General features: G+C 45.3%; 1 protein-coding gene across 1 annotated transcript in view; it reads right to left on the bottom strand.

Annotated features, from left to right (window-relative positions):
- RAD54L (RAD54 like) overlaps positions 1-19,935 on the bottom strand; it is a 23,631-nt gene extending 3,696 nt beyond the window's left edge. Inside the window, exons 1-16 of the mRNA XM_036444141.1 lie at positions 19,302-19,935; positions 19,135-19,218; positions 16,944-17,063; positions 11,590-11,650; positions 10,744-10,879; positions 10,271-10,340; positions 9,864-10,152; positions 9,282-9,406; positions 8,815-8,965; positions 4,804-4,930; positions 3,717-3,791; positions 3,473-3,603; positions 2,836-2,946; positions 2,556-2,679; positions 2,313-2,391; positions 1,810-1,989 (exon numbers count right to left, since the gene is read on the bottom strand). Coding sequence (XP_036300034.1) covers positions 1,810-1,989; positions 2,313-2,391; positions 2,556-2,679; positions 2,836-2,946; positions 3,473-3,603; positions 3,717-3,791; positions 4,804-4,930; positions 8,815-8,965; positions 9,282-9,406; positions 9,864-10,152; positions 10,271-10,340; positions 10,744-10,879; positions 11,590-11,650; positions 16,944-17,063; positions 19,135-19,218; positions 19,302-19,304 — 1,866 coding nt within the window. The 5' untranslated portion in view covers positions 19,305-19,935. The remainder of the gene's footprint in view (positions 1-1,809; positions 1,990-2,312; positions 2,392-2,555; positions 2,680-2,835; positions 2,947-3,472; positions 3,604-3,716; positions 3,792-4,803; positions 4,931-8,814; positions 8,966-9,281; positions 9,407-9,863; positions 10,153-10,270; positions 10,341-10,743; positions 10,880-11,589; positions 11,651-16,943; positions 17,064-19,134; positions 19,219-19,301) is intronic.

The following is a 19,935-nucleotide window of genomic DNA, read 5'->3' as shown; positions in this document are numbered from 1 at the left end:
GGCCGGGACCGGTTTGGCTCAATGGATAGAGCGTCGGCTTGGGGACTGAAGGGTCCCGGGTTCGATTCCGGTCAAGGGCATGTACCTTGGTTGCGGGCATATCCCCAGTGGGGGGTGTGCAGGAGGCAGCTGATCGATGACTCTCTCATCAATGTTTCTAACTCTCTTATCTCTCTCTGTTTCTCTCTGTACAAAAATCAATAAAATATATTTTAAAATAAATAAATAAATAAATAAGATGGGAGGGAAGACCAGGTGTAAAGATTTATGGAAGAGAGCAAAAGGTAGGGGATAGAATTTGAACCTGATAGCCTCCATTTTTTTTCTGTGAAGTAGGACAAGGTTTCTGCAGATGACAGGTTTAGGAAGGAAACTTGAGGGCAGTGATGAAGGCTTGAAGTGGTTGTTGAAAGAAAATGAAATATGCCGAAACCGGTTTGGCTCAATGGATAGAGCGTCAGCCTGCGGACTGAAAGGTCCCAGGTTCAATTCCAGTCAAGGGCATGTACCTTGGTTGCAGGCACATCCCCAATAGGGGGTGTGCAAGAGGCAGCTGATCAATGATTCTCTCTCATCGATGTTTCTAACTCTCTATCCCTCTCTCTTCCTCTCTGTAAAAAAAAAAAAAAAAAAGAAAAGAAAAAAAGAAAAAAGAAAGAAGAAAATGAAATATGCCCCAGCCAAAGTGGTGAATGTGATTAGTGACAGTGCTCATCTATAAGTGCAAATTTATCTGATGTAAAAGCTGAGAACAGCTGTAATGAGCCAAGTGAAGTAGGTATTAGGGAAGGATACACAATAAGGATTAGGTCCCACAGAAAAGGAAGTAAAGCTACATTTGAGGACTGGGGCCAGGGTACTAGGGACATTAGGTTGAAGCAGATGTAGACGGTATAAGAAAGCTGGAGGACAGGAAGTGATAGCTATTATTGAAGTTTTGGGTACTATGTAAAGTTTCAGTATTGTTTAAGTTCCAGTGTAGCCTTTAGAGTAATTAAAACTGGGGGGGGGGGGGATGTCAAGGAAACATGAAGGCCAGAGTGCTTGATAACTGCATGGTCCTTGAAGTCCACCAGGATGATAGCTGGATTTGGGAAAGAAATGAAGATTGAGCCGAAGCCGGTTTGGCTCAGCGGTAGAGCGCTGGTCTGCGGACTGAAAGGTCCCAGGTTCGATTCCAGTCAAGGGCATGTACCTTGGTTGCGGGCACATCCCCGGTAGGGGGTGTGCAAGAGGCAGCTGGTCGATGTTTCTCTCTCATCGACGTTTCTAGCTCTCTATCTCTCTCCCTTCCTCTCTGTAAAAAAATCAATAAAATATATTTTTTAAAAAATGAAGATTGAGCTGGTGTCTGAAAAGTATTAACAAATTATGAAAATAGCAGGAGGTAGATGACTGTAGTAAGGAAAAGAAAAATCAAACTACACAACTTGAGCTTCAAAAGAACTATAGGATGGATGGTCTGAATGATCACTGAGAACTTGGAAATGCCAATGATTCTTTTTAATACCATGGGACATGGAGTACAAGAAGACTACAAGGCCACATCGGAGAGTAGAAATCAGGCATGAAGGAAGCAGGTCCTGTGGAAAGGATGGGGCCACAGGGGAGATTGTCAACTAGTGAATACAGGTATCCAGAGAGCATTGTGAAGAAGGGTTTGAAGGAATGGGGTGGAGAGAACCGAAGAATAAAAGGCTCCTGGCTTAGTCCATAGCTAAGATCGCTGCCAGAGTGGCACTAAAAAATAACCCAAGATGGTCCTAAAGGTCTTATTCCATGACCCACCCTTTCTCCGACCATCCTTACAGATAGCAGGCGATAGATATAGCAGGTCTTCTTTTGACCGTCACGCCAGACCCGAGCCATAGCTTGTTCATCATTAGCCGGGTTCCAGTCAGGGTCAAACATGACCAGTCGGTTAGCCCCAATGAGATTGAGGCCACAGCCCCCCGCTTTGCTGCTCAGCATGAAGACAAAGTCAGGGCTCTGGAAAGAGAGGAAGCAGAAAAGAACCTTTCACAGCCTGAACTAGAATCCTACTCAGCCCAGTTAACTGTTCTCTCTTACACATCTATATTCTTAGGCTCAGATCAACTGTGAGGATCACCAGTTTGTCTGCATACCACCCAATTTCCTAGCCCACAAAGTCGGTTCCCAGCCCAGCCATCACTAACCAGCCTAACCTGCCACACCCCCCAGAAAAAAAATCCAGGAAGACACTAGAGCGCAACCTCCTTATAGCTTCTCTATCAACCCTGACCTGATGTTACCACATTGGTGGGGGGGGGGGACAAGGGCTGTGCATTCACCGATGGGCTGTTGAAGCGCTCTACAACCTTGGCTCGTTTCTTAATGGACATGGTGCCATCCAAGCGGACATACAAATACCTAAAGGGAAATCCAAAGATCAAAACCCAAGAAAGAAGCAGTTTCCTGGAGGCCCCACACTCACAAAGGGAGGGGCAAGAGCTAGGAGCAAGGTTCTGTCCTGTGGGAACACCTTAAAGACCAGGGGCTGTTCCGCTGGGGGAGCCACTTCTTCGGCAGCCTACCTTCGGGCCCGGCAGAGCTTCTCAAAGAGGTCCAGTGTCTGGGTGTAATTGGACACCAGCACTACTTTATCACTGCTGCGGCTTCGGGTCACCGCCAGAATGTAATCAAGGACCAGCATTTTACCTGGGAAGATGAACTATTAGCTCTCAATGGCCCAAAATTCTTACTCTTGATATCCTGGCCTTGAGACAAGATAGGTTTAGAACACAGAGACAATCTCCCACCCTTCCTCTCAGAGAATCCAAAAACAAAAAACAAAAACCGTAGAAAAGGGCTCACCTGACAGCTGGGGCTCTAGAACCTTGGAGCTATAACCAGGGGGGAACACGTCCAAGGCACCTTCAAAGCCGTCCTCTTCTTCCACACACTTGTCATAGATGAGAGCTGGATCTGTGGAAAAGAAAAAAGCCAGCTACGTTACCTTCGGAAATTTCCACTTCAGTGTTCACTAGAACTTCCTCTAGAAGCCTACCCAAATGACCTCCTTCAGCACCAGATTTGCTCGGCCCCAAATTCCAGGGTGTAGTCAGTGCCATCTGGAAGCATGAATGGATAAGCTGGCTCACTAGTGTGTTCTCCCAACAAAGAAGCTATACCAGAGACAGTATATTTGTTATTTTTATTCCTGCTTGACATTTTGTTGCACATGTGTTCATGCACACACACACACACACACACACACACACACACACACTCCTATATACCCCAAGCATTAAGCATGGCTGGGCAGAGGATAGCCTAAAGTTTACAAAGTAAACAATGTAGGGCTCATACCTTGGGGAGGGCGGGAATCACAGGTGGCCTCTATGAGGACCCTGTGGACAAGCATTAATAAAGGTGGCTGGATCGCCTGTGGGAGCCTACCCTCCTTGCTCAATCTCACAGAAGACCTCTAAGGAACGTGGACTCAACTCACGATTACAAAGCTTCTTTAGTGAGGTGATGGAAGACAGGGAAGATACACTCATTTTGCCCTCACGCAACTCCTCTGCTGGCTTGGCCTGTCTCAGAAACCTCTGGTATAATTCAGTCTGAAGCGGTGTCAGCCTGAAAAAAAGACAGCTGGGTCAGTGAGAAAGGCTGAACCACACGTGGCCCTCTGAGGACAACTTGAAAACTGGGCTTTTACTCTCTCCACACCCCTAAGTTGAGTTCAGTACCTACAACAAACCACCTGCTCAATCTTCACAGGCAGATACTTAGACAGGATATCAGATGTCCTCCGTATCAGACACCTAGAGAGAACAAGATAAAAAGGTAGGGGCTGGTAAAACCACTAAGCAAACTACTGGAATAAAAATTACCACCTAAAGGACCAAGACTGACTCTTTCGTACTATCAAATGTCAGAGACCCATCAGCCCTACGGCAAAGGTATCTATATTGGCGTCACATGGGAATGGAGACCCTTACAGTCTAGCTTTAACTGACCACTTTCTCTTCCCCTTCAAAAGGTTAGCTGGTCTTCAAGAAGAGGCCAAGGTCTCCCATTGAGTCTAGTGCTCTGATAGGGAAAGCAAGCTGCAAACCACTAAGTCCTTAGGGAAGCTTTTGCATTGGTCCAAATGCCTTTTGTCAAGTGACCCAAGGCTCAATGAAACTAAGCCCACACCTCCTGGCAGACCAGGAAGAACAGGGATCAGGCACCTGAGCAGCAGCTCCTGATACACTGACTCTCCTTCTTGCCATCTAAAATTGAGGGAGAGGTGGCAAGTGGGAAGAATAGGACTCCTCAGGATGTAAATCATCAAGTGTATATACCTATGACAGGAGTCCAGAATGTAACTGTCCTTCTGTGCTATGTGGGACCCTTAGAAAAAGCCATCTCAGCCTGGAAGCCACACCCATCCATCAGCTCTATCCCTACTTATGAGGCCTGGGAAGGTAAGCGTGGTTCTTTAGATTTGAGATCAACTGATAAGAAGCTTCTTAAATAATAACAGTGTTCCAAGGGTTATTTTGCTCAGGAAATCCAACAACATCAGAAAAGAGCTTCCGCAACTGGTTGCTAAGCAAACCAAAACCAGACCACAGGACTGAGGCCAGGAAGAAAGCAAGGACTTGGCCTGTAAGACGCCCTATTTATTCAGTAGTTATAGTCGGAACACAGATCCCACTTCCTTCCTAGAATCCTGGCCCTCATAGGTCAAGGTGCCAAGATTGGCCTTGGATGACTTAGGCAACTCTGATGACCTCAGTTGGGGGAACCCAAAGAAAGTGCTGCCTGCTAGGCCCACCCTGCCCGTACCTATTCACAATGCCGGTGAGCTCTCGCAGTCGCTCCTCTCCTAGCTGCCTATCTGCTTCACTGGCAGCTGCATCTCTACCCTTCAAAATTGGCAACTCAAAATGCTTCTTGAATTCAGGGGCAGTTCCTAAACACAGAAGAGAAAGGGAAATGAAAGAATGTAGAAAAAGAATTATTTTCCCACTGCTAGTAATGGCAGATTTCTTTATTACAGACCAACCTTCCTGCCACGACCAACAAAGCTAAACAAATTACAGGCAATTTGTTTGAATGAATCGGACAGCTACCAAAACACAGAAGACTTAAAAGGCCAAATAGTGGGTAGTAAATTAAAATACGAACATGTAACTAATCACATTAACTGTAAATGGACAAAGTAATCCAATAAAAAGACATTTCAGCCTGGCCAGTGAGTGTTGACCCATGCACCAAGAGGTCACTGGTTAAATTCTGGGTCAGGGTGCATGCCTGGATTGCGGGCTCCATCCCTGTATGTTTCTCTCTCATTGATGTTTTTATCTCTAAAAAAATCAATAAAAACACACATATTTTTTAAAAAGACAATCTAATGATCAGATTGGATTTTTTTTAGAGCCCCACCTATATTCTGTTTGTAAGAGATAAAGTAGCATGTATCAGTACAAAGAAGTTCATGCCACAGTGTGAACCTTGAAAACATTACACTAAGTAAAATAAGCCAAAGACAAAAGTTCAGATATTATAGGATTCCACTGATAAGAAATATCCAGAATAGGTAAATCCGTAGACAGAAAGCAGCTTGTCGGGGATACAGGGGAAATAGAAAGTAACTGCTTAATAGGAGGAAAAGGACACATATGTAATATCTTAATCAATAAAGAAAAAAATAAAAAGGTAAAATATAAAATAAAAATATATATAAAATTAAAAAACTGCTTAATGGGTATATGGTTTTCTTTTGACCAGAAATTAAAAAAAAATTTTTTTTTTAAATCAGCATCTCCAAATAGCCAATGACTATATTAAAAGATATACAACTTTATTCAACATTAGGCAGATGCAATGAGATATTACTAAACACTAACAAAATGACTAAGATGATTTATTTAATTTGTTAATCCTCACCTTCGGATATTTTTCAATTGCTCTTCAGGAAGGGAGAGGGGAGGAGAGAGAGAAACAGACAGAAAAACATCAATGTGAGAGAGACACATCGACTGGTCGCCTCCCACACACACCTGACTGGGGGCGGGAATGGAACCCACAGCCCAGGGATGTGCCCTTGACTGATAATTGAACACTCGACCTTTCAATGCACAGGCCAAAGCTCTAACCACTGAGAACACCTGCCAGGGCGACTAACATTTTTTGAAAATGTTGAAGATAAATATTGGTGATACAGAGCCATGGTTAACAAACTATAGCCAAGGGCTAGCTACCTCTTTCTGTAAATAAAGTTTAATTAGAATATACCCATGCCCATTCATATATATTTTAGGGCTGCTTTCACTCTACAATGGCAGCACTGAGTAACTGTGATAGAGCTTGCCCGTAAGCCTAAAATACTATCTAACGCTTTAGGAAAAAAAATGCTGACCCATGATGTACAACACTGGTACAATCACTTAAAGCGATTATAGAGCTGAACACATGCATAACATATGACCCAGCAATCCCACACTGAGGACAGAGAGATGAATATTATGCTGAGGTAACAACATGCAAGAATGTCCATAGCAACATTATTTATTTATTTTAAATATATTTTGTTGATTTTTTACAGAGGAAGGGAGAGGGATGAAGTTAGAAACATTGATGAGAAACTTCTATCAGCTGCCTCCTGCACACCCCGGTCAAGGGCAGGTACCTTGGCTGTGGGCACATTCGCAGTGGGGGTGTGCAGGAGGCAGCTGATCTATGTTTCTAACTCTCCCTCTCCCTTCCTCTCTGTAAAAAAATCAATAAAATATATTTTTAAAAATGGTAAAATTATTGTATATTATTCATTAGACAAATCATGGTATATTATTCATTAAAGGGAATAATATACAAAAATGAACTACTACAACTATAGGCAACCACATGGATGATTTTTCATAAATATAATGAACAGAAGAAACCAGATGCAAAGAAATATCGTATACTGTATGATTCCATTTATATATATAAAGTTCAAGAATATTTCTGGGGAGAAAAAAGTAGTGTTTAGAAGGGGGTGTGAGAGAGCCTCTGAGATGGGAGGGCTGCTGAGATGGTAATAGTAACTGATTTGATGGTGGTCACTCAAATATATTCTTTGTGGAAATCTTGCTGCTCAGCTGGTTCTCACCTTAAGTGATTTTCCTAAGCACTGTCAAGTTGGGGTGACACTAACAAACCATTCACAGATATCTAAGCAAAAGAATTGCCCAAATGGTGGTTGGGGGGTGGGTAGGGCTGGGGGTGAAAAATAGGGAGCTATTGTTTAATGGGTAGAGATTCAGTTTTGCAAGATAAAGTTCTGGAGATAGATGGTAGTGATGGTTGCACAACAATGTGAATATATTTAGTGACACTTAATTGAACATTAAAAAATGGTTTTAAAAAAAGAAAGAAGCTGCCCAAGACCATCTGCTCCGAGGTCAAAGCTCTCGTGAGGTAACAAAAATATCTGGAGATATTATTTCCATCCGCAGTTCATAGTGACCCCATGCCCTGCATAGAGCCTGCCACCTCTGCCAGAGAAAAATGGCCAGAGTGGGGAAATCCTAGTCACAGCATCCAGACAAGAAGAAATAAAAGGCATCCAAATTGGAAAGGAAGAAATAAAACTGTCATTATTGGCAGATAACATGATACTATAGAGAGAAACTTAAAGATTGCACCAAAAACTACTAGAGCTGAAACCGGTTTGGCTCAGTGGATAGAGCATCGGCCTGCGAACTAAGAGGTCCCAGGTTCGATTCCGGTCAAGGACAAGTACCTCGGTTGCGGGCACATCCCCAGTAGAGGGTGTGCAAGAGGCAGCTGATGTTTTTCTCTCTCATTGATGTTTCTAACTCTCTCTGCCTTCCTCTCTGTAAAAAATAAATAAAATATATTAAAACAAAAAACACAAAATACCACAATGAGCTATCATCTCAAACCTGTCACAATGGCTATCATAAAACAATCAGCAAATGTTGGCAAGATGTGAAGAAAAAGGAACCCTTATGCCACGTTTTTTGGAATGTATATTGTTGCAGCTACGAGTAGTATAGTTGAAGGCTCCTCAAAATATTAAAAATAAGACTGCCTTATAATCCAGTAATTCCACTTATGGGTATATATCCAAAGAAACCCAAAAAATCTAATTTGAAAAGATATATGCACCCCTATGTTCACTGCAGCATTATTTTCAATGGACAAGATATGGAAGTAATCTAAGTGCCCATCAGTAGATGAGTAGATAAAAAAGTGGTAATACATACATACTATGGGCTATTAGCCATAAAAAAAAAAGAGTGAAATCTTGCCCTGGCTGGTGGCTCAGTTGGTTGGAGCATCATCCAGTACACGAAAAGGTCACAGGTTCGATTCCCAGTCAAGGCATATACCTAGATTGCAAGTTTGATCTCCGGTCAAGGTGCATATGGGCAGCAGCTGGTCCATGTTTTTCTCAAACAAAAAATAAACAACAAGAATAAAATCTTGCCCTAGCCAGTTTGGGTCAGCGAATAGCGTCAGCCTGCAGACTAAAGGGTCCTGCGTTTGATACCCCATCAAGGACACATACCTCAGTTGCAGACTCGTTTCCTGACATGGTCTGAGGAGCATGCAGGAAGCAACCAATTGGATGTGTCTCTCTCACATCCATGTTTCTCTATCCCCCCCCTCCATACCCTCCTCTCCTAAAAAAAAAAGCCAGAATGGACCTTGCTGAGTTGCTTGGCAGAGCCAAGGTCTCCCTGACAAGAGAAGTCCTCATGTAAGTACTAGCATTCTCTTTCTCTCCTCAGCTAGAGTTACAGGTAAGACTCCTCTCCAGTTTAGCAGACAAGGTTGGATTCTTACCCAGGATGCCTGAATTAACAAAATGTACCAAGCTGAAATACTCAAGGAGATCATTCTGGATGGGAGTCCCGGAGATGAGCACCCGCCGGCTGGTATTCAAGCTGTCCAGGGCCTGGTAAGTCTGATTCTCAGAGTTCTTGAGTCTGTGTCCCTAAAAGGAAATTCTCACTTAGGCCTGGGCACAATATGACATCCCTAATAGGAGCAAAGTCTTGTGTAGAGGATCTAATCTCTGGCCATCAGCTCACAGCACCTCACCCTCCTCGGAGTTCTAAAAAGCACTTACTCCCTCTTTTGACAGATGGCTATCATGGGCTCTCCTCTCATTTGCCTCCTCCAAAGCAGCATCCTCTATACTCAGCATTCCCCAGTGACTGACATGGTCACTTGGAGGGAGCTCTCAGTGAGGAATAACATTTAATTAAGGAACATTTCTCCTATCACCTAGACTGCTGAGAGTCAAGTACCTCGTCACATATGACCAGTCCAACACTCCCTTTCTGGAGGACTCCAACATGAAGGCGGAATGTCTCATAGGAAATGATGAGGATGGGAGAAGGCACCCTGGCTCCACGCTGGTTCATGAATCCTTCTACAACAGGAAAGTAGTCGAGAACAAATCTTACAATATATTAAAGAAAAAAAAAGTTTGATAGTTGTTTAATTCAGCCTGGAAATAACTATTTCAACTATTTTCCATAGAATTCTATTCTCTGCCACCCCTCACTGCCCTCAACCCTGGCCATCAGTGAGCATTCACATAAGAAAGGAATATGCTGCCCAGCTGGTGTGGCTCAGTGGTTGAGCAATGACCCAGGAACCAAGAAGACACTGGTTCAAGTCCAGGACAGGGCACATACCCCAGTTGCAGGCTTGATCCCCAGTAGGGGACATGCAGGAAGCAACTGATCAATGAGGTTTCTCTCTCATCAATGTTTCTATATCTCTATCCCTCTCCCTTCCCTTCTCTCTAAATATCAAGAAAAACATAAAACATAAAAAAGTAGTTTGTGTAGAAGAGTGCAGTCATCTCTGTTAAGACTCCATACCCAGCTTTCGATCTATCTCGTCCTTAGAGCCTCCATCGATGGCCAGAGGTTGAATCCTCCCTCCAAGCCATTTCCCAACTTCATTGTACCAGTTCTTCACCAGGCTGGAGGGCGACACCACCACTGCCTTGTCAATTTCTGGCTTGCACTCTGGACTCTGGCGCAAAAGCGTCCACATCAACGTGATACACTGCAGCGTCTTGCCCAGGCCCATCTCATCAGCCATAATGCAGCCATGGCTGCCGGGGATGCGCCGACTGGTGACACACTCCCACAGGAACTTCACTCCCTGGGGAAGAACAGCACGCAGCCCACTGTGGCATCCACAGATGTCCTAAAGATGGCAGCCCCCTAAGCTCAGACCCCAGCCCGTACCTCATCCCTCCCGCCCCCTCCACCCCACTTACCTCTCTCTGATGAGGCCGCAAGACCTTACTGAGAATAGGATCAACAACCACATGGACAGGGAGTTTTTCCCTGAGAAAACACAGCGAAGAAAATGTGGAGCTCAGACTAGGCAAGGGCGTGCCCTAAGGAAGTTATGTCCTGCTGATCCAGAAGCCATAGAGGCAGCAGCCTAAAAAAGGGCCTTCTGGGCCTGGTAATCAAACCATAGTAAATTCCTGCCCCGGGGAGATGGAGGTAAGGGGGATGGGCTCTGTTATCACCTCAACCCCTCCTGCTCCTGAGTGCGGAATCCCCACCTTGGTCACATCCGAGGCACTGTCCTTCCCCCCACTCTCTGGATGGTATGGCAGTCATGACAGCACTCTGAAGACGGATGCCAGTCTCCAGGGTGAATTACACCAGAATGGCCCCTGCCTTCCAGGTCTGTGCACTTAGAGGACCAGAACTGCTCAAGAGATACCCACACACATACTTGTCAAGCTTCAGCTGGTCATGGGCGCTCAGCGGGGGAGGTTCATACAGAACCAAGGCACCTTCGTCCAGGGGGTCATGGAGGGCCCGGCGGACCCCGGCCCTTTTGAGGCCCAGTGCCCGAGAGCCCAGCGGACCTAGAAACCAACCATCTGTTAATTAAGCCTCTCTGTTGGGGAGCTCCAGCAGGCCCAGCTCAAATTCCTACCCTTCACATAACCTTTCCTAAGCCTCCATATGACCCTCTCTCTCCCAGAACCTCTCCAAGTAGTTTGGGCACCTCTGACCATTATCCCAGGCTGCCTCAGAGCAGAGTCTTTATTATTTTAATTTGCCATTCAGCTACAAACCTCAGAAGGGCCAGGTCTTGTTCATCTCAACGCAAGTCAATCCTGGGAAGGTCTAAAACCCTGAAAGGGCCTTTCAAGACTGAGAGCTCTTGAGAGTTGGCCTCCCCTCTCCCAGCCCCAGTGCACAATGCTATGTGTAGTCTATATAGGACAAGGAAAACTATGTAGAACCTAAGCCTCCAGCAGAGTCGACCTCATAAAGATGCCACTGAACTCACTTGGACTAAATGAAACCTGGACCCATCAGTCACCTGGCCCACCAGGAGCTTCCTGAGCACAGGCACATCCCCACCGAGAAGATGGAGGGAGGCCCTTGCTGGCGCTATGTAACAGCTTCCTTTCATGCAGGCCTCAGTGGAGCTACCCCATACTCAGTCACCACTGGACTGGCATCTTCAACTCCAAGGTAAGCTTATATGTTCAAAAGCTGAGGTTTTAATCTATGCAGGCACATGTACACATGACACAGTGAAAAAGAGAAAAGTCTCCATTTTTACCTTGATAATTTGGAATGGGAATTTTGAAAGGCTTTGACAAAATGCTTCGAATAAATGCTTCCTAAAAAGAAACAGAGAGAAAATAGGGATTCAAGACTCTTTAGAGATGTTATGGGATATTGTTTCTAAATATGCAACAGTAACAAAAAAATGTCTTCATAAGCATCATAATACAGTGAGAGCACTGTATTTTTATTACAGTTCGTTAAGAATCACCTAGAACATTGTGTTCCATATTAGATTTGTACAACAGCTTCTTTTCTTGCTTTCTTTTCTATACTTTGTTTCATGATTAAAATCTTCCCCTCAAAAAAAAACTAGAGGTCTCCTCCTTCTCACTGGAAACAAATGTGTCACTATCCTTATCTTACTAGACAAAGCCGGCCTCTACTCCTCAAATATTCCGTTTTTGACTTCCACGCCACCACTCCCACTATTCTCTTCTTTGGGACCTCCCGCTCAGTCCCCTAAAAGGTTTTCTTTTCCTCTGCCTAATCCCCCTTAAAAGTAAGTGTTCCTTGGGGCGTGGCTCTAGGCTCTTTTTTTTCTTTTTTAATCCTCACCCGAGGACATTTTTCCATTGATTTTTAGAGGAAGTGGAAGAGGGAAAGACGGGGAGGAGACTGAAACTGCCACTGAGGTACTGACTTCGACTAGAATCTGAATCCAGGATCCTTAGATCTGCAGGCCAATGCTCTATCCACTGAGCCAAACCAGATAGGGCTCTAGGCTCTTCTGACTGCACACTCACCCTGACACTTCAACAGTCCAAGTGAGTCAATGGCATCTTTATGAGGTCGACTCTGTTGGAGATATGGTACTAAATATCATCAATGCTAATGACCCCAAGTCTATTTCCAATCAGGACCTCTCTCCTAGGCTCCACACCCACATTTGCAACCACCTCCAAACCTAGACATTCTACTGGTGTCTAAGGCTAACGTCCTCATCTCCAGGGTTGCACTATGACTTTTGTGGGTCTGAGGCACTTTTTGCCTTTGGGGCCAGAAGGTAAGTAGTTTTTGCCACCCCAAAATGTGCCTTTTGGGATATTAATTATTTTAGACTGGTTATTTTTAACATACAGCAGACTTGGAAGAAGCTCTGAAAACCAAGTAGCAGTTATCCTTGGTAAAAGGACATTTACATTTGTAAGGGAAATCTTTGTTTGTAAAATTGTCTCCCTCACTAAACCTGGCCTGCCTCTACTATCCATGGAAAAGGCTTGGACTTAAATCTGCATACCCTTGTTTATTGCACTTTTCCTGGTCACCTCCCCTGGCCGACTCCACCATTTTTTGTTTTTTAGCTGAAGGTGGTATTTAAGGTGATGGCTTCTGCCATTTTGGCGAGTTACAGTTTTCCTGGGTCTCTTCCATGTACACAAGAGGTATTCGTGTGATTATATGTTATTAAGCTTTAAATTTTCTCCTGCTAATCTGTCTCATGACAATCTGATTATTAGTCCAGCAAGAAGAACCAAGATAGAGGAAAATTTTTCCTTCCCCAAGAGGCTCCTCCTCCACTGCTTTCACTCAGGCTGTTCCCTCCATCTAGAATCTAGATCATGCCCACTCTCTCCAGCTGGCTGACTTCTCATATCCTTCAGGACCCAACCTAATCAGTATGTCCCTCAGATTCAGGTCTTCACCAACCTCCAGACTGTTAGGACCCTACTGCATACTCCCACCACACCTGCACTATTGTCAGATAGTTACTTGAATGAAAAGTCCCAGAGGACTACACGTAATCATGTAGAAACTTAATTTCTTTAATATAACTTTTTTCCTTTCTTTTCTTTTGATTCAAACTGGCCTCATCCAGTATCCTTCTTCCTTGCATGTCCACTTCCTTAACCATTAAGCCTGCAGGACAATGAGATTCTGATCAGAATCAAATAATCTTGGGAACACAGCCTCCGGTCTGTTGACCAGCAGAGACAGTTTCAGTCAAACTAGAGAAGCTATCTAAGCCTCAGTTGTGTTTCAGCTCCAGACCTCAAAATGCAGGGAAACCAGACAAACTGGTGCCATGGCTGACAATCACCCCCTACCCTACCAATCAGCAGACACCACAACCCAAACTCCATTAGTCACCATGATTAATGTTTCCCTAAAGTAGCCCATCCATGGAAGCCAGGCTTACAAGCATTTATTCATTTGTGATTCCAGGTGTGGGCCATTTCCTAAACTAATAAATCCTTATTTTGCCCTAACTGGTTTGGCTCAGTGGATAGAGCGTCAGCCTGCAGACTCAAGGGTCCCAGGTTCAATTCCAGGCATGTACCTTGGTTTCTGGCATATCCCTAGTAAGAAGTGTGCAGGAGGCAGCTGATCAAGGTTTCTCTCTCATTGATGTTTCTATCTCTCTATCCCTCTCCCTTCCTCTCTATAAAAAAAAAAAATCAATAAAATATATATTTTTAATAAATCCTTATTTTCTTTGCTGCAAGCTCCTATTCGTGTTTTATTGAGCTTTGATGCACACAGGGAAGCAGACTCCTTTAGACCAGTGACATACATATCATTTTTTTATAACTCAATAAATAAACTTAGTGACATATGGTAAAACTATCGCACAAAGCGAGATGATGAACATAATTCAAGATAGTGGTTTACCTCTGGAGATGGGAAAAGGGGGGAGTGGGCCTCAGCCAGCAGTCAGACATCCTGAGCACTGCAGTGCCAGCTGAGCCCAGCTTCTGGGTGAGCAGCACGCCCCCTGTGGGACTGGGCTTTAACTGGCTCTCCAACATCCCCAGAGGGGGCCCAGATTGTGAGAGGGCACAGTACAAGCTGAGGGACCCCACCGGTGCACAGTCGGGGCTGGGGAGGGACTGCGGGAGGTCTCCAGAGCATGTCCGGCCATTCTGGCTCAGTTCTGATCAGCCGGACCCCATCAGCAAGCTAACCTACCAGTTGGAACATCTGCCCCTGGGTTGTCAGGGCACATCATAGCGAGAGGTTGAGTGGCCTTAGCATATTATGCTTTGATTGGTTGAATGGCCGACCAGTCGACCAGACACTTAGCATATTAGGCTTTTATTATATATAGGATGTTACATGTGTATTCTTTCACATTTATCACATAAAAATGTTTGCTGAGTGCACAAATAATCTCCATTACGTATTCCTATAAACAGATTCCCATTTTTTCCTTCAAAAACTCCCTGTAAAGGAAAAGCACACTCCTGTATGTGTCCTCTACTCTCAATACTACACTGCTTCACTTCTGACTCCACGTTTTTCATAATTAAGCACCACCTGGCAAGAAACAATTTTTTAAATATATGTATTTTTTATTGATTTCAGAGAGAAAGGGAGAAGGGGAGAGAGAAAGAGAAACATCAATAATGAGAATCATTGATGGGCTGCCTCCTGCATGCCTCCTACTGGGGATCAAGCCCTTCCAGATATGTGCCTTGACAGGAAATCGAACTGTGACCTCCTGGTTCATAGGTTGATGCTCAACCACTGAGACACTCTGGCTGGGCTACAATTTGTTTTTAAATCCTCACATGATACATTTTTACTGATTTTAGAGAGGAAGGGAGAGAGAAACATCAATGTGAAATAGAAACATTAACTGGTTCTTCCCATACACACCCCAACAGGCCAAGCATCAAACCCACAACTAAAGTATGTGCCTGGACTGGGATCAAAACTGCAACATTTTGGTGTACCAGATGACACTACAACCAAATGAGTCACTCCTGCCAGGGCTGGGCGTCCTACAGTATAACTCAATTTCTGATATTATATACACACAGAAAGCATCAGATTAAGACTTCACAAGACTTTTCCCACCACCACTGAAGGTGGTTCTGTCTGACAGGCTATACATTAGAGGTTCCCACAACCCCCTCCTTGGTTTTTCTTTTGTTTGTTTGTTTGTTTTTTAATATATTTTATTGATTTTTTTACAGAGAGAAAGAGAAGAGGGACAGAGAGTCAGAAACATCGATGAGAGAGAGACATCGATCAGCTGCCTCCTGCACACCCCCTACTGGGGATGTACCCGCAGCGAAGGTACATGCCCTTGACCGGAATTGAACCCGGGACCCTTCAGTCCGCAGGGTGACGCTCTATCTACTGAGCCAAACCGGTTTTGGCCCCTCCTTGGGTTTAATTAATTTACTAGGGCAGCTCAAAGAACTCAGAAGTTTACTTACTAGATTACTTGTTTATCTCACAGGATTTCTTTTTAAATATTTTTATTGATTTTTTACAGAGAGGAAGAGAGAGGGATAGAGAGTTAGAAACATCGATGAGACAGAATCATCAGTCAGTTGCCTCTTGCACACCCCGCACTGGGGATGCGCCCACAACCAAGGTACATGCCCTTGACCAGAATCGAACCTGGAACCTTTCAGTCCACAGGCCGACGCTCTACCACTGAGCCAAACCGGCTATCTCAGAGAATATTAAAGAATATGAATAAACAACCAGATGAAGAAATACAGCAAAGTCTGGAAGGTTCCACTTCCTGGCACATGGATGTGGTGCTGTTTACCAACAGGAAGCTCTGAGACCAGGAAGCTTTCCAAACCCTAACCTTTTGGGTTTTTATGGCGGTTCATTTACATAGGCATGATTAAGCACTGGCCATTCATTGGTGGGTTGGCTCTCCGGGCAACCAGCCCCAAAATTAGGTGCTTTACGAAAGGTTATCTCATTATCACAAACTCAGGTGTGGCTGAAGGGGTTATAAATAACATTACTTAAATTCCAAGAGCTCAACGTCACAGTCTCACAGAAAACTTGGTGGAAAAAGCTTTGGATGGAGCTAGGCAGATCTGACTAGGTTACACTGTAACTTTGGACAAGTAAACCCCTCCAAGACTCAGCTTCCTCATCTTAAAAAAGAATGAGTTACACAAGTTAATGCATAGAACCTGCCATAGTAATGATTACATGTGATTTTACTAGGCGAAACACATGAAAGCTGTAGGACTCTTGTACTTCTTAAAACCGTATGCAGAGTCAGAGACTGAACCAACGCCCTGCCACGGCCTTCTTTCTCCTGTACCCTCATGTCCTCAGGAATCTGAGCCACCCGAGATCTGTGACTAAGTACTTATAAAAGAAGAGGACTCCATGATTATGTTTCTCCCTTCCTCTCTCTCTAAAATTAATAAAAAATACATTTTTTTTTTTTAATAAAGAAGGAGACTCCAAATCAGCACTCTCTAAGGAAAAGAGGCCAGGCCTCTTCCAGTCCCCGGAACTGTGAGCAGACTCATAGTCCCCACCAAAGTCTGTCTGCTGGCTACTCCAGTGTCTTCAGGGGTAGGCGCCTCCCTAGGCAAAACAACAGGGACGCATACACGTTGGCAGGCTGTGGTTCTGACTTACATGCTGACTGCTGTCCAGACAGGGTGGTCGATTTGTTAGCTGGGTCAAAGCTTTCCGAAAAGGAGACAGGAAACACTCCTGGCTCTGGGTCTCCCTGCTCGATTTCCGTTTCTTAGGAGTCTAGGAGAGTAATGGGAAAGGTGAAGTCTAGAATACCACATGGCAACTAACATTTAAAATGCTCTGTAATTTTAAACCCTGCCGGGATAGTTCAGGTGGTTAGAGCAAGGTCCCAATAACGCCAAGGTTCTGGGTTGGATCCCTGGTTAGAGAATCAACCAACGAATGTACAAATAAGTGAAACAACAAATCAACATTTCTCTCTCTCTCCCTCTCTAAAAATCAACAAATAAAATTATTTTTAAATTTTATTAATTAAGACACTTATTAAGTGCCAGACCCTGTTCAAAACTCATCACACTTATTCCCATATATCATTTTCACAGTGGTCCTATGTTAAATACTTATTGTCCTTATTTAACGGGTGAAAATTGGAGCTTAATGAGTGTAAAGAACTTGCCCAATCTGAGATGGGCACTGAAAGAGGTGAATGAAGGGGGCCTGTGAAGGGCAATCCACCAGGAGTCATGTACCCCCAAATCTTCACTCTAAAAGGCCCAAAGAATAATCGAGCAACTGTTTGCTTCCGTCCCTGAGTTTTCTCAAAGGAGAGACAAGAGTACATGCCGAAACCGGTTTGGCTCAGTGGATAGAGCCTGAGGACTGAGAGGTCCCGGGTTCGATTCCGGTCAAGGGCATGGACCTTGGTTGCCGGCACATCCCCAGTGGGGGGTGTGCAGGAGGCGGCTGATCAATGTCTCTCATCGATGTTTCTAACTCTCTCTCTCTCTCCCTTCCTCTCTGTAAAAAATCAATAAAATATATTTTAAAAAAAGAAAAAAAAAAGTACAGCAGTCCCCAACTCTCTGGTCACTAAAACCACTCTCCAGTCAGTTCACACCATGGCAGTGAGGACCCAACACCAAAAACATTTTCAGGAGCAGCCAGAGCAGTCAGCACCATTTATGGCACAGCTGCACCAAGGGCTGCCCAACTTCAAGTCTGAGACCCAGGGAAGTGGCAAGGGGCAGCCAATGTGCTGCCATCACAGGTAAAGGAGCCCCCCTTCCCCCGTAAACCAGTGGTGCAACTACAGAGCAAGCCCCTCTGAGCCATCAGGCAAGAACCCACTTGTGCCAGCTTGCCAAGGTACTCGGAGCTTCAGTGATCACATAAAGGCCCACCAGAAACAAACGGCAGGCCCTTCCCTCTCCCTACATCCAGTTTAACATGCTTGCTCGTAGGGGTGTCGAACTCAATCAGAGAAGGGGCCAAAATCTAAAATCCAGCCTAAATCGCGGGCCGAATGGTTTACTGAACAGTCATAAACTGTCATTGTGATGGAAACGCAGCGGAGTGCAGTGATGACAGCGAGGTGCGGGCCACATTGCAAGGCCTGGCGGGACGGATTTGGCCCGCGGGCCTTGTGTTTGACACATGTGCCAGGCTTTTACTCACCGACTGCCCCTGCCCAAAACTGCCTCCTAGACCTTCTTAAGCTCATCTTTTCCTCCACAGTTCCAGTGGTCAAGCCCTTGCTTCTTGAACTATTCTCTCTGAAGTAAATGCTGCATTATCCTATGGCTTTTGGTTTACACAGATCCTGCTACAGCCAGCCCCGGAAAGCCTTGGAAGAGAGCAGGGCGCAGGACCGAGGCGCACAGCTGAACACACTATACTTGAGTATGAGCAGAGACTGGAGGGGAACAACCCCTCCATTCTAGGCCCGAGTGAGCTCAGGATTCTAAAGTGGACCCTGCACATTCCACTATTTTGTGACATTGGGTAAAGGGACAAAAAGCAAAAGAACGGCTGCTAGTTGTTGTTGGGGAGCACTTTTTTTTTTTTTTTTTCAAGGAAGCCAAAGGGCCCAACCCAATGCGCTCTTTTGCTTTGGAATACTCCTTCCTACCAGGAAAACTGAGTCTACATTAGCTTCTAGTGAGCACTTGAGAACGTTGTATTTACTAGTATCTATGTTCAATGCCTGACACTGTTTACTGAAAGAGGCCTCTGGAGGTCATAGGTTCCTTCCATGTAACCCCAGAAACTGAGTCCAGGATTCCTTTCTGCCCAAACACACTCCTGCATCCCCACTTTTTTTCTATCCACTTGAGGGCAGAGTACTCACCACCACCCCAGGCTGCCAATCTTCATCCTCTGGTCTGCCTTCCGGTTTCCTCTTGGCCAGCTGGCTGGGGGCTAAGCTCCTCCTCTGGAAGAGAAGGGAAACTGAGCCGCCACAGGAATCCTGCCGCAGGAGCCCATCGGATCCCGTCTCCCCGAGGCCCCACTTACCATCCTAGACCCAGGAGCATAAATATTGAGTACCCATCAGCCAAAAGGCAAAGGCACCCAGAAGCTGGAAATGCAAAACCAGAGCCAGTCAAGAGCGGCCTGCTATACTAGCGAGAACGTGTCTGATTAAAGAGGAGAATGGGTGGAGGGAATTCAGCCAGGAGCTGGGGTTTGGGCGCAAACCTGAGAGGCCAGTTAGCTGAGGCCGGAGGGCGGGCCAACCAAGCAGAGACCTGAGGCGGCTGGGCAAAGTGGAGTCGGTAGAATGGCCTCAGGTGGGCATGAAGAAAGGAAGTAGTTAAGGGTGGGAAGTGGGGGAAGGTGAGGGAAGGGTGATCATAGGCCAGGAGAGGCTGGGGTGAAAATCACAGGCCAGGAGAGAGGCTGGGGTGAAAATCTGGGACCCGGGGAGGCGAGGCGCCCGAGCCCAGAGAAGGGGATTTCCCAGGTCTGGACCGCAGATGCGGAGTCCGGACTGAGGGAGGCCGGGCAGGGATCCAGGCAGGAAAAGTAAAAGACCCAGGCGTGGCAGGGGAACCCCAGACGGGGCTAAAAAAAAAAAAACGGCTGAGACGAAGGCGCTCCCGGCACGCCGGCTCAATCTGGTTCTTCCTAAAGCGCGCGTTAACAGCCG

This window comes from Pipistrellus kuhlii, unplaced genomic scaffold (genome assembly GCF_014108245.1).
Source record: "Pipistrellus kuhlii isolate mPipKuh1 unplaced genomic scaffold, mPipKuh1.p scaffold_m20_p_2, whole genome shotgun sequence".
NCBI lineage: Eukaryota > Metazoa > Chordata > Mammalia > Chiroptera > Vespertilionidae > Pipistrellus > Pipistrellus kuhlii.
The sequence above is the reverse complement of the archived record's forward strand: the minus strand, read 5'-3'. Positions and strand labels throughout refer to the sequence as shown.